This window comes from Bombina bombina, chromosome 6, assembly GCF_027579735.1.
Source record: "Bombina bombina isolate aBomBom1 chromosome 6, aBomBom1.pri, whole genome shotgun sequence".
In the NCBI taxonomy this organism is placed as follows: domain Eukaryota; kingdom Metazoa; phylum Chordata; class Amphibia; order Anura; family Bombinatoridae; genus Bombina; species Bombina bombina.
In genome coordinates, this window is record NC_069504.1 from 881716302 (window position 1) to 881729432 (window position 13131).

At 38.3% G+C, this 13131-nt stretch overlaps 1 protein-coding gene across 2 annotated transcripts in view; it reads left to right on the forward strand.

The window, feature by feature from the left end:
• The window catches only part of TFR2 (transferrin receptor 2), a 158154-nt gene that overhangs the window by 97217 nt on the left and 47806 nt on the right, over positions 1 to 13131 (forward strand). For both annotated transcript variants that reach the window (XM_053718376.1, XM_053718377.1), the window contains 4 exons: positions 6472 to 6535; positions 6627 to 6694; positions 6830 to 6894; positions 8357 to 8441. In XM_053718376.1, the coding sequence (XP_053574351.1) occupies positions 6472 to 6535; positions 6627 to 6694; positions 6830 to 6894; positions 8357 to 8441 (282 nt within the window). The remainder of the gene's footprint in view (positions 1 to 6471; positions 6536 to 6626; positions 6695 to 6829; positions 6895 to 8356; positions 8442 to 13131) is intronic.

Sequence of the window (13131 nt, forward strand, 5' to 3'; positions counted from 1 at the left end):
AAGATGGCATGGACGCCCTCACTTACAATAACCTAAGCCGCAATTCATTATGCAATTAAGACCTCATATGTATTTTGCTCTTTGCACCCTGCTCGGCAAGGAAAAAGCAGATATATAAGCTGAAAGGGCATAAAGGGGTACCTTAGGAAGCTCTTGAGATATACCAAGTCACAGTACAGTTAGATCTTGGCTGCACAAATAAACAGTACAGTATGATAAACATTAAGGGATAAATATTAGAATATATAGTTAGAAGAAGGTGGACACATTTGCTGATACATGTCTAAGCTGCAAACTGCAAAGAACCAGAAGCTTATGAGACACAAAAAACTATGCTAGTAAGTTCCTGACACAGGCTAGGCCAGAGTGAGACTAGGTTTTGGCCTCTTAGCTGGGAGAGTAGGCATAGGTATGACAGGAGTCATTCTGCAAGTTGGGTGACTACAGCTCTTATTGGATAGCACAAAATCATAGAAATAGGTGCGCTCAAAGTATAAGCAGTAAATAATAGGAATTCAACGATAACAGTACATGGGAATAATCATATTAGTATTCAAGTGCATAGGCTAGGCTTAGACAGACATGAGCTCTTTAGATTTATACTTGGGATGTAATAACCCTATAGGTAGAAATGGCCTATAGTAATGCAGGAAACTAGGGACATAGGGCTGACTGTTAAAGCGTGAACTGTAGTTTCCGCCTCGGCCGCTGGCGAAAACACAGCCACTAGTTTACATGGTGTACTAACCTAGTAGCAGCTCTATGAGGGAGTCATATATTTAACTAGTCTTAGCTAGACATGGTGGATATATCTACTATAGGTATGCAAACTGTTGATAACATATAAACTATTCAATGTATTAACTAAATAACTAGCCAAAACTAGAAAAACTTAACCCATGTTGTAAGGGTGTATTAACTTTGCTGAGCAAATAAACCAAGGTAACCCCCTCAAACAGGACAGTTATCCCATGCATTAATAAATCTTGGCTATAAATGAAAAGAAAAAACATAAATAAATCAAACTTCTTGTACGAGTTGCTGAATCACTCTGTCCACAACATTACAGCAATCCAGATATACAATGCCCGTTCAGGATTGGGGCAGCATTTACCCCACTCCAGCTTTCTCTAAAGAGAAGCGATATTTGAGGTTTGTAATATAAATGTCCCCAAAAATAGCTTTATATTTCGTGACGATATTCAACAAGTCAATCATTTATCCCGGCTGAAGTAAAAAAGAGAAAGCCTATGGCCTAGATTTGGAGTTTGGCGGCTGATCCAATCAGCCAATCAGATTGAGCTCGCATTCTATTGGCTGATCGGAACAGCCAATAGAATGCGAGCTCAATCTGATTGGCTGATTGGATCAGCCAATCGGATTGAACTTGATTCTGATTGGCTGATTCCATCAGCCAATCAGAAAATTCCTACCTTAATTCCGATTGGCTGATAGAATCCTATCAGCCAATCGGAATTCGAGGGACGCCATCTTGGATGACGTCCCTTAAAGGAACAGTCATTCGTCGTTCAGTCGTCGGTCCGGATGGATGTTCCGCGCTGGAGGTCTTCAGGATCCTGCCGCTTCGCTCCGGATGGAAGACCATAGAAGATGCCGCCTGGATGATGACTTCAATCGGATGGAAGATCCTCTTCTGCCCCGCTTGGATGAAGACTTTGACCGGATCATGGACCTCTTCAGCCCCCCGCTTGGGCTTGGATCAGGACATCGGAGGAGCTCTTCAGGACGGATCGGTGAACCTGGATGGTGAAGACAAGGTAGGAAGATCTTCAGGGGCTTAGTGTTAGGTTTATTTAAGGGGGGTTTGGGTTAGATTAGGGGTATGTGGGTGGTGGGTTGTAATGTTGGGGGGGGGGGTATTGTATGTTTTTTTTACAGGCAAAAGAGCTGAAATTCTTGGGGCATGCCCCGCAAAGGGCCCTGTTCAGGGCTGGTAAGGTAAAAGAGCTTTTAACTTTTTTAATTTAGAATAGGGTAGGGAATTTTTTATTTTGGGGGTCTTTGTTATTTTATTAGGGGGCTTAGAGTAGGTGTAATTAGTTTAAAATTGTTGTAATATTTTTCTTATGTTTGTAAATATTTTTTTATTTTTTGTAACTTAGTTCTTTTTTATTTTTTGTACTTTAGCTAGTTTATTTAATTGTATTTATTTGTAGGAATTGTGTTTAATTAATTTATTGATAGTGTAGTGTTAGGTTAATTGTAGGTAATTGTAGGTAGTTTATTTAATTATTGTATTGATAGGGTAGTGTTAGGTTTAATTATATCTTAGGTTAGGATTTATTTTACAGGTAAATTAGTTATTATTTTAACTAGGTAACTATTAAATAGTTCTTAACTATTTAATAGCTATTGTACCTGGTTAAAATAATTACAAAGTTGCCTGTAAAATAAATATTAATCCTAAAATAGCTATAATATAATTATAATTTATATTGTAGCTATATTAGGATTTATTTTACAGGTAAGTATTTAGCTTTAAATAGGAATAAGTTATTTAATAAGAGTTAATTAATTTCGTTAGATGTAAATTATATTTAAGTTAGGGGGGTGTTAGTGTTAGGGTTAGACTTAGCTTTAGGGGTTAATCCATTTATTAGAATAGCGGTGAGCTCCGGTCGTCAGATTAGGGGTTAATAATTGAAGTTAGGTGTCGGCGATGTTAGGGAGGGCAGATTAGGGGGTTAATACTATTTATTATAGGGTTAATGAGGCGGGTTAGGGGTTAATAACTTTATTATAGTAGCGCTCAGGTCCGCTCGGCAGATTAGGGGTTAATAAGTGTAGGCAGGTGTCGGCGACGTTGAGGGGGCAGATTAGGGGTTAATAAATATAATATAGGGGTCGGCGGTGTTAGGGGCAGCAGATTAGGGGTACATAGGGATAACGTAGGTGGCGGCGCTTTGCGGTCGGCAGATTAGGGGTTAATTATTTTAAGTAGCTGGCGGCGACGTTGTGGGGGGCAGGTTAGGGGTTAATAAATGTAATACAGGGGTCGGCGGGGTTAGGGGCAGCAGATTAGGGGTACATAAGTATAACGTAGGTGGCGGTCGGCAGATTAGGGGTTAAAAATTTTAATCGAGTGGCGGCGATGTGGGGGGAGCTCGGTTTAGGGGTACATAGGTAGTTTATGGGTGTTAGTGTACTTTAGGGTACAGTAGTTAAGAGCTTTATGAACCGGCGTTAGCCAGAAAGCTCTTAACTCCTGCTATTTTCCGGCGGCTGGAGTTTTGTCGTTAGAGCTCTAACGCTCACTTCAGAAACGACTCTAAATACCGGCGTTAGAAAGATCCCATTGAAAAGATAGGATACGCAATTGACGTAAGGGGATCTGCGGTATGGAAAAGTCGCGGCTGAAAAGTGAGCGTTAGACCCTTTAATCACTGACTCCAAATACCAGCGGGCGGCCAAAACCAGCGTTAGGAGCCTCTAACGCTGGTTTTGACGGCTACTGCCGAACTCCAAATCTAGGCCTATGTGCGTTAAAAGACCGCAAACCACAAACTTTGAACCGGAATGAAAGGAGCAGTCCTAGCCCACACCAAACCTCGAATTTAGCAAAATGTTCTCCTGAGGTACCTTTACTTCTTGTGATGTGAGGCTATATTGAGTTGGCGGGTTCATTGTGGGCCGTGTATGAGAGCCCTCAGTAATAAAAGGCCAGCTAGAGCCAAGTTCATTTGCCCAAATGTTTCCCCGTTTACTGCCTTTTACTCTCCAGCCTGCTAGCAAGTTGCGATAGTTGCTCATCTGTGCCGGGACGGCCCGTGGTTCTTTTATACTCTGGGTGGCAGTGCGGGCTGTGAAACCACCATTTCCCCTGACCTCGGGTCCGAGATTGTCTCTCATAAAACTATGTCGGGCTGACTCGGTAATCATGCTGGTTCTGGGAGCACTATCAGGTAGCCCAGGGAACGCCAAGTTCTCTGCAGTGTAGCACCTCGAACTTATGGTTAGCAGAACTGTGGGTCCCAGAGGCACATCGCAGCTAACATGGCTGTCATTAGAAGCCCCGTCTCTCTCGGCAGCCAGTGTCTCTCTCTGCTTTAACGGAGCTAGTGTGGCAGTATCTGTACATGGCTGTGACGGTCCCACTTTTACTGCCTCGTTACCCCCTGACTGGCCGTTGGGGCTTGCGGTCCTCCCTAGAATCTGAGACCGGGCGTCCTTTTCCCTCTCAAGGGGCTCCATATTAAGTGTAGATCTGTTACTCGCCCGTCGTGCAGCCTTGCAGAGCGAGTCAAAGGTGTCTGTTATAGATGCCAGGAGGGTCGCTTTATGCAGGTCTAAGAGCTCAGTGAGTTCCACCATGATTGCTATGTTCCTCTCCATGTCGCACAGTAGCGTGGTCTTTCAGCTGATGGTTGCAAATAATAGAAAGTTATTATCCTATAATAAAGGATATCGCAACCCCGGGGTGCGGGGGGGGGGGGTAATAACACGGCAGCCCCAGACCCACGTTTCAAGACCTATACAGGATCCTCTTTTCATAAGTCACTGCGTAGCTGCAAAAATGGCTTGAATCCTGTTAATAGGCCTGTCCCGTAGCTGCCTCAGAGAACATAGGCAGGAGATCCATCAAAACATCAACTCCTAGGATCTCTATTCACCGTGATAAATAGCCAATGAATATCCGTTGTAGAGCGATAGATATTGAAGTTTTGCTATATTAAACTTATTAAAATAACTTCAGATACAGAGAGCTTCACTGAGATGCGTCCTGCCGCAGAGAGTGTAGGCTCCGCCCCCCAAGTTAAGTTAATTTATTATTGTGATTAAGCACAGTATTGTTTTAATGTCTTATTGCAATTAAGCACACTACTTGTTCTAATTTCTATATCTGTTACAACCAGAAGAGAAATTGATCCAGTTTAGCTAAGATCCTCTAACAAGGGTCCAAATTACTTGTACAAATCAATGGTCGCACTCATTTTTAATATTATAATATTTTAATATTTTTGTTATATTGAGATAGTGTAATAAATTAATACATTTTTAATCACAGTGTGATTCCTGTATTTGAATTTCATATCTATATTAATAACTAAGTTATAACGCATCTTCATTGCACATGATGAATAAAACTCCTTCTAAAATAGCGCTTACATTCCAGATCTGATTTTAAGAAGGGGAGAGTTTACCATCACTTTAAGGGAAAGAAATTGAAAAATTGCCTTGTCCTTAAGGGGTTAATTATAGTAATTTTATTTAAATTTATTAAAAATAGATTTAAGTTAGGGGGGTGTTAGGGTTAGACTTAGGTTTAGGAGTTAATACATTTAATATAGTAGCGGCGACGTTGGGGGTGGCAGATTAGGGGTTAATAATTGTAGGTAGGTGTCGGCGACTTTGGGGGCAGCAGATTAGGGGTTAATAAAATTGAACTAGTGTTTGCGAGGCGGGAGTGCGGCGGTTTAGGGGTTAATACATTTATTATAGTGGCGGCGATGTCCGGTCGGCAGATTAGGGGTTAATAATTGTAGGTAGGTGGGGGCAATGTTGGGGGTGGCAGATTAGGGGTTAATATAATGTGGGGTTTGGCGATGTTAGGGGCAGCAGATTAGGGGTTCATAGGTATAATGTAGGTGGCGGCGGTGTCCGGAGCGGCAGATTAGGGGTTAATAATATAATGCAGGTGGCGAGGATGTCGGGGGCGGCAGATTAGGGGTTAATAAGTGTAAGGTTAGGGGTGTTTAGACTCGGGGTTCATGTTAGGGTGTTAGGTGTAGACTTAGAAAGTATTTTCCCATAGGAAACAATGGGGCTGCGTTAGGAGCTGAACGCTGTTTTTTTGCAGGTGTTTTTCCAGCCGTCTCAGCCCCATTGTTTCCTATGGGGAAATCGTGAACGAGCACGTTTTAGCCAGTTTACCGCTACCGTAAGCAACGCTGGTATTACAGGGAGAAGTGGCGCTAAATTTGCTCAACGCTCACTTTTCTGGGGCTAACGCAGCCATTCAGAAAACTTGTAATACCAGCGTTGTTTAAAGTGTGCGCTGGAAAAAAAAAGGCTCGTTAGCAACGCAAGTTTTTACCAACAAAACTTGTAATCTAGCCGAAAGTAACTAACCTGTGAAATAAAACCTAAGCTAGCTACAATATAACTAATAGTTATATTGTAGCTAGCTTAGGTTTTATTTTTATTTCACAGGTAAGTTATTTATTTTAACTAGGTAGACTAGTTAGTAAATAGTTATTAACTATTTACTAACTACCTCGTTAAAATAAATACAAACTTACCTGTGAAAATAAAAATACAACCTAAGCTGCCTTACACTAAAACATACCATTACAAAATTAAAAAAACTACCATTAAAAAACAAACAAACACATACCAGATGTGGTCCTTTCACTAAAGGGTCATCTGCTCTGCTTTAAATACTCAGTCACAGTACATAATATTTTATTATGTGACTACAAAGAACATAACAATGATATCTATGTATTTCAGGGATATCTCAGTATGTTACATCTGAAAGCAGCAGCTTATGTGAGTCTGGATAAAGCTGTACTGGGTACGTACAAGTAATTAGTCTAATTCATACATATTATATGTACTGTTTTTATATACTGTAACACATATGTATATAATGTATGCTTTTTTAGGAGATGATGATTTTGTAACAAAATCAAGCCCCCTGTTAAAGGAATTAATAGAGCAGGTGATAAAGCAGGTAAGTTGATGATAATAATGGAATAAGTTGGAGGTGGAGGGGTAAAAACGTCAGAGAAATTGGGGCCTTGGAGCAATGAGAAGTTTAGGAAGTGATGGAGACAGTAGGTGAGAGAATGTGCCTCTGTTCCCACAGGTAGATAATCCACGCAAAAGTATGCAGAGTATTTACCAAAGTGTTGCAAAACAGGAATCAAACAGGTAAGTGTCAGTACAAGCAACCAATGTTACTCTGCAGAAAATAAATAGGAATTCATTAAAAAAAACTCCACTTCCCTATTATGTATATTTTATGAATTGGCCCAATTATTTAAAATGTTCCAGCATCATTAGAAATATCTCACCTTACCCTCACATGGGCAGACCTCACTGAATTCTCTAAGAAAAGGGGCTGAACCTGAATGTTCTGGAGAGCTACGAGCTGACTCCAACAGAAAGTTTGACATTTTCAGTAATGCAGAATCTCACAGGGGGAAAGTAAATCAGACAGGGTACACCCGGCACTGATAGCAAAACATTTCTAATGTTTTTAATTTACCTTGCACTCATTTCTACTTCCCAACATATATTTTACTTTTAGTTCAATAGGTGAATTGTATGCGTATTTTGAAACAAACTCGCCAGCTTATATACAGCAATATCTGCTAACATGCTTAGAGAATTCCGATGCCCCCAATCAGTTTACTCATAAAGACTGCAAGACATATTTTACAGTTTTTGGAACTTACATACGTTAAAAAGGAGGTTTACTGTTTACATTAATTACAATTGTTTTTCTGTGAAAGTTAAGAAATAATTTTACCCCTTAAAGGGACGGTACACACCAATATTCATATAACTGCTGCAATAGACACTACTATAAAGCATATTATGCACAGATACTGATCTTAAAATACAGTATAAAACCTTTTAAAAACTTACTTAGAAGCTCCCAGTTTAGCTCTGTTTATTAGGTTAGCTGGAACACCTAGTGAAAGGGGCTGGGTAAACAAAAATAGCAGACACTCACCACCTCCCCCCTCCCTGCATATGAAAAGACAGATAACATAAACAGGAGCCTGCAAGATTCTGTAAACGCGTGTATACATCTAACATTGTGGTGCTTGGTTAGGAGTCTGAAAATCAGCATAATGTTATTAAAAAATAAGCACAGCTATACAATTTTTTTATAAAAAAAACTACCAGATGGGCTATATAAATAGATCATCTACAAAACATTGATGCAAAGAAAAATGTAGTGTTCAATGTCCCTTTAATGTAAATCACCATTTTGCCTTCTGAGTTTAAATAAACATTTTGATGCATACTATCAATTTGAGTTTTCATACATAATTCCATTGCAATTTTTACAGAAGATATTCAACATGCTATTAAAATGCTTATTTTATTGAGCACTATACACTATTTATGAGTCTCATCTTTAAATGTGGAAATGTAGATTACGACTTAAGACCCTTTGAAAGATAAACAATTTTCAATATAATATTTGCCTTTGGATAATACTGTGAAGGATCTTGTAGCACTGATTGATCTTCAGATAGTTTCGCCTGAGCGGCAACCTTTAGATAATTGGGTCAACAGTCCCTGTTATAACTCATTTTTATAATTGCTTAATTAGTTGCTAAATTAGAAGGTCTCATTTTAAACTCTTTATTCCATTTAGTTTCAAACCACTCTCTTTGGATAGTGGAGCGTATGCATTCACTGCATTTGGGGGAGTCCCAGCTCTGGAGTTATCTTTTGAGGAGGTAAGAACCTCTTACCTGTGCTGCTGTTTTTTACTTTTATTCTGGCCCTTCTCAATAGGTTCTGCTAAAATGCACTTCCATTGTGTTCCATAGCACCTCTTCATCAGTCTATTTCCCGCCATGATACACGGCGCTAGCTTACAAGTGGCGAGCTAATTTGTTTCTTTTTGCTCGCTAACTGTGCTTAAGTTAAAATTTTATCACAGCCAGGTTTTGCACTCGTATTACAAGTTGAAAGTAAAAAGTTAGCACTTGAGCAAAAGACTCAGGGGACAATTTATTAAAGTGCGAGCGGACATGATACAATGTATTCATGTCCGCCGCACATTGATAAATGCCAACAGTGTATGCTGTCTGCATTTATCATTGCACAAGCAGTTCTTGTGAAATGCTCGTGCAATGCCGCCCCCTGCAGATTCGCAGCCAATCGTCCGCTAGCAGGGGGTGTCAATTAGCCCGATCGTATAGGATCAGGCGGATTGATGTCCACAAATAAAAATATAAATGTTAACTTGTAACTTCACAAAAAATATATAACCAATAAAGAAAAAATGTGATAAAGCACTGGTAAGGATATGTGATCTTCAGGAATCCAGAAGTTAAAATCCTTGGAAGAAAAGGAAATAACAACAAATAGTGAAGTCCTGTATGCACAGATTATATAAAAAAAGAGGTGGAAGTATCTACTCACACTTGTAGGAGCTATAACTTAGCTCTCAGTAAAATGGCTCATGTGTTAAGGTATAGATGGATCAAGGGACATCAAACTTCGTTAAAGCAATTTATTACTCCAGTAAAATCACTCTGGATAAGGGAACAATTGTAAAACACAAGGCCTAATGTAGAATAACCAAACACGGCATTCACAGACAGCTGCAGAGTGTAAATTTCAAAGTCCCAAACCTCCTTGTGACATAAGAGTCCCAACAGTCCAATCAGATCCGATGTATGTTTTACCAGTCGTAGACAGCTTTTTCAAGGATATCCAGGTGTCCCACGTTGCTTACTTTATAGTCTAAGCTTCTTTCCCATTCGTTCTTCTTAATTGTCCATTTAGTTAACTGTTTATGAGACAAACTCTTATACTTTATATCTAATACGTATTTAGGAAAAGTGCCAATGTGGGAACATCACAGAAATAACACATAAGCCATTAATGTTTAAAATACAAATACATTATATACATAAATAAAATTAAAAAATACATATTTATTGTTACCATAAAAACTTATTTTAAAATATATTTTCTTCATAATCCCCATGCAGGAATCAAACTCATATTCATAGCATCCATTAAAATAGTTAAAAGCCCAGTGTGTTAACCACTCTCCCAAACTGGTCTGATATCTTTTTGCTATTCTTTTAGTCTATTTGTCCATTTACAATATACCTAAATGAATACAAATATATAAAAACTAGTAACACTTGGATATCGTTCCAATGAGAGTGTTTACCCATAATTAATAGCAATATTTGATTTGACATATATTATATAATCAAACCTATACTTGCGATATATAAATTCCCAAGAACCGAGTGCTAACCTCTCACCCACACAATCTTTTTGAATATCAGGAACTGAGTAAATATTAGTCTATATTACAAAATATCTTATCTGTCTATTGTCTTATCTGTCTATTGTAGATAAACTACTGTGTAATATTTATAGTCAGAGATATTTGATTAGCTTCCCATACATGGGATTCAATTATATTCATTCCTTCAACCAGCAAATATTGGGAGGCTTTTTTCAAATTCTGACAGAGTGGACCACATTCTCTACAAATGGCAATAGTTCATTATATTTTAATAGAACCTTCAATATTAATACAGAAAGAATTATATGTATTTCGTTATTTCATTATTTCTGATAGGGAGGATGTTGAATTTAGTTTAGTAAAAGTCTTTGTTTAGTCCAAAGGGGATTCAAGTATTGAGATTAAAAATCCATTGCATCTCTATTTGCCCTAATTTGTTAGTTAGGTTTCCACCCCTCCAATGCTGGACAACTTTTTGGATTCCTAAATACAAAATTATATCCTTTGGATTTTTATTATGAACTCTTCTAAAGTGGTCTGACACTGAGTGTTTCTCGTAACTATTTTTAATGTTATGAACATGTTCCCTTAGTCTAGTAGCCAATGGCCTAGTTGTTCTACCAATATAAAATAAATGGCAAGAACATTCCAATAAATACATGACATTGTTTTACTGAGAGCTAAGTTATAGCTCCTAAGAGTGTGAGTAGATACTTCCACCTCTTTTTTTTTTAATATAATCTGTGTATACAGGACTTCACTATTTGTTGTGATTTCCTTTTCTTCAAAGGATTTTAACTTCTGGATTCCTGAAGATCACATATCCTTACCAGTGCTTTATCACATTTTTTCTTTATTGGATTGATGTCCGCAGCCTCAGAGCAGGCGGACAAGTTATGGATCAGCGGTCTTTAGCCCACTGCTTCATAACTGCTGTTTCCGGCGAGCCTGATTCGGCCCCCATGGCACACTAACTTCAGGACTTCGGCTATTGCAACTGTGCTAACTTCTTCTCCCTGTAAAATAAATAAAAATGTATCGCTTGCATGCTAGACCAACTGCGATAAACCCAAAGTGAGCTAGGATACTTTACATTTCTATGTTCTTCACATAGAAGAAAATGTTATTTTTATTTTTAAATGCTCAGAATATATACCACTGAGAAAGGTGTCAGCTGACACCAAAACGTCTGGCAAATTATGGTTTTAATCTTGTAATAAAGGTTACGTTTTACTTCTACGAAGTCAGGTGAGTGCTCCAGTATTTCATTAATATTTAGAAATATCTATTTAAAAATAAAAAGAACATTTTTTCTAAGTGAAGAACCTAGGAATTTCAAGTATTTCAAGGTATTTGACTAGAAAGTTTCAAGTTATTTGACTAGATAGTGTTCCAAAGTGTTTATATGTTACAGGTAAAGTCAGAAATTGGGTATTCCTAGGATTACCCATTGGCTGTGGGTAAAGCCCAAAATAAGATCATATTTTAGGCTTTACCCAGGTAATCCTAGGATTACCGAAACGCTTTTGGATAAAGCTAATACAATCAGAAAATGGACTTTACCTGGGTAATGCTAGGAAAACAATCCAACAGGAAATTAAACATTTTTCTTTTGGATTACACAAACACTATGTTTTGTACAATGTTAAACATTTGTTTATTTCCTGTGGATTTTTCATATGTTTTATACATGTTTTGTTTTTTTCATATGTGGATTTTTCATATGTTTTGTACCATGTTTGTTACAACAACAGGAAATTAAACATTTTTACAACAACAACATGAAACATTTTTATTCATGAAACAATTTTATATTTCAAAATTAAATTTCTTTCATGTAATTAACAAGAGTCCATGAGCTAGTGACGTATGGGATATACATTCCTACCAGGAGGGGCAAAGTTTCCCAAACCTTAAAATGCCTATAAATACACCCCTCACCACACCCACAAATCAGTTTTACAAACTTTGCCTCCAAGGGAGGTGGTGAAGTAAGTTTGTGCTAGATTCTACGTTGATATGCGCTCCGCAGCAAGTTGGAGCCCGGTTTTCCTCTCAGCGTGCAGTGAATGTCAGAGGGATGTGAGGAGAGTATTGCCTATTGAATGCAGTGATCTCCTTCTACGGGGTCTATTTCATAAGGTTCTCTGTTATCGGTCGTAGAGATTCATCTCTTACCTCCCTTTTCAGATCGACGATATACTCTTATATTTACCATTTCCTCTACTGATTCTCGTTTCAGTACTGGTTTGGCTTTCTACAAACATGTAGATGAGTGTCCTGGGGTAAGTAAGTCTTATTTTCTGTGACACTCTAAGCTATGGTTGGGCACTTTATTTATAAAGTTCTAAATATATGTATTCAAACATTTATTTGCCTTGACTCAGAATGTTCAACTTTCCTTATTTCCAGACAGTCAGTTTCATATTTGGGATTATGCTTTAAATTATCATATTTTGTCTTACCTCAAAAATTTGACTTTTTTCCCTGTGGGCTGTTAGGCTCGCGGGGGCTGAAAATGCTTCATTTTATTGCGTCATTTTTGGCGCGGATTTTTTTGGCGCAAAAATTCATTTCCGTTTCCGGCGTCATACGTGTCGCCGGAAGTTGCGTCATTTTTTGACGTTATTTTGCGCCAAAAATGTCGGCGTTCCGGATGTGGCGTCATTTTTGGCGCCAAAAGCATTTAGGCGCCAAATAATGTGGGCGTCTTATTTGGCGCCAAAAAATATGGGCGTCGCTTTTGTCTCCACATTATTTCAGTCTCATTTTCATTTGCTTCTGGTTGCTAGAAGCTTGATGTTTGGCATTTTTTTCCCATTCCTGAAACTGTCTTATAAGGAATTTGATTTATTTTGCTTTATATGTTGTTTTTTCTCTTACATATTGCAAGATGTCTCACGTTGCATCTGAGCCAGAAGATACTACAGGAAAACCACTGCCTGCTGGATCTACCAAAGCTAAGTGTATCTGCTGTAAACTTTTGGTAGCTATTTCTCCAGCTGTTGTTTGTATTAATTGTCATGACAAACTTGTTAAAGCAGATAATATTTCCTTTAGTGATGTACCATTGCCTGTTGCAGTTCCCTCAACATCTAAGGTGCAGAATGTTCCTGATAACATAAGAGATTTTGTTTCTGAATCCATAAAGA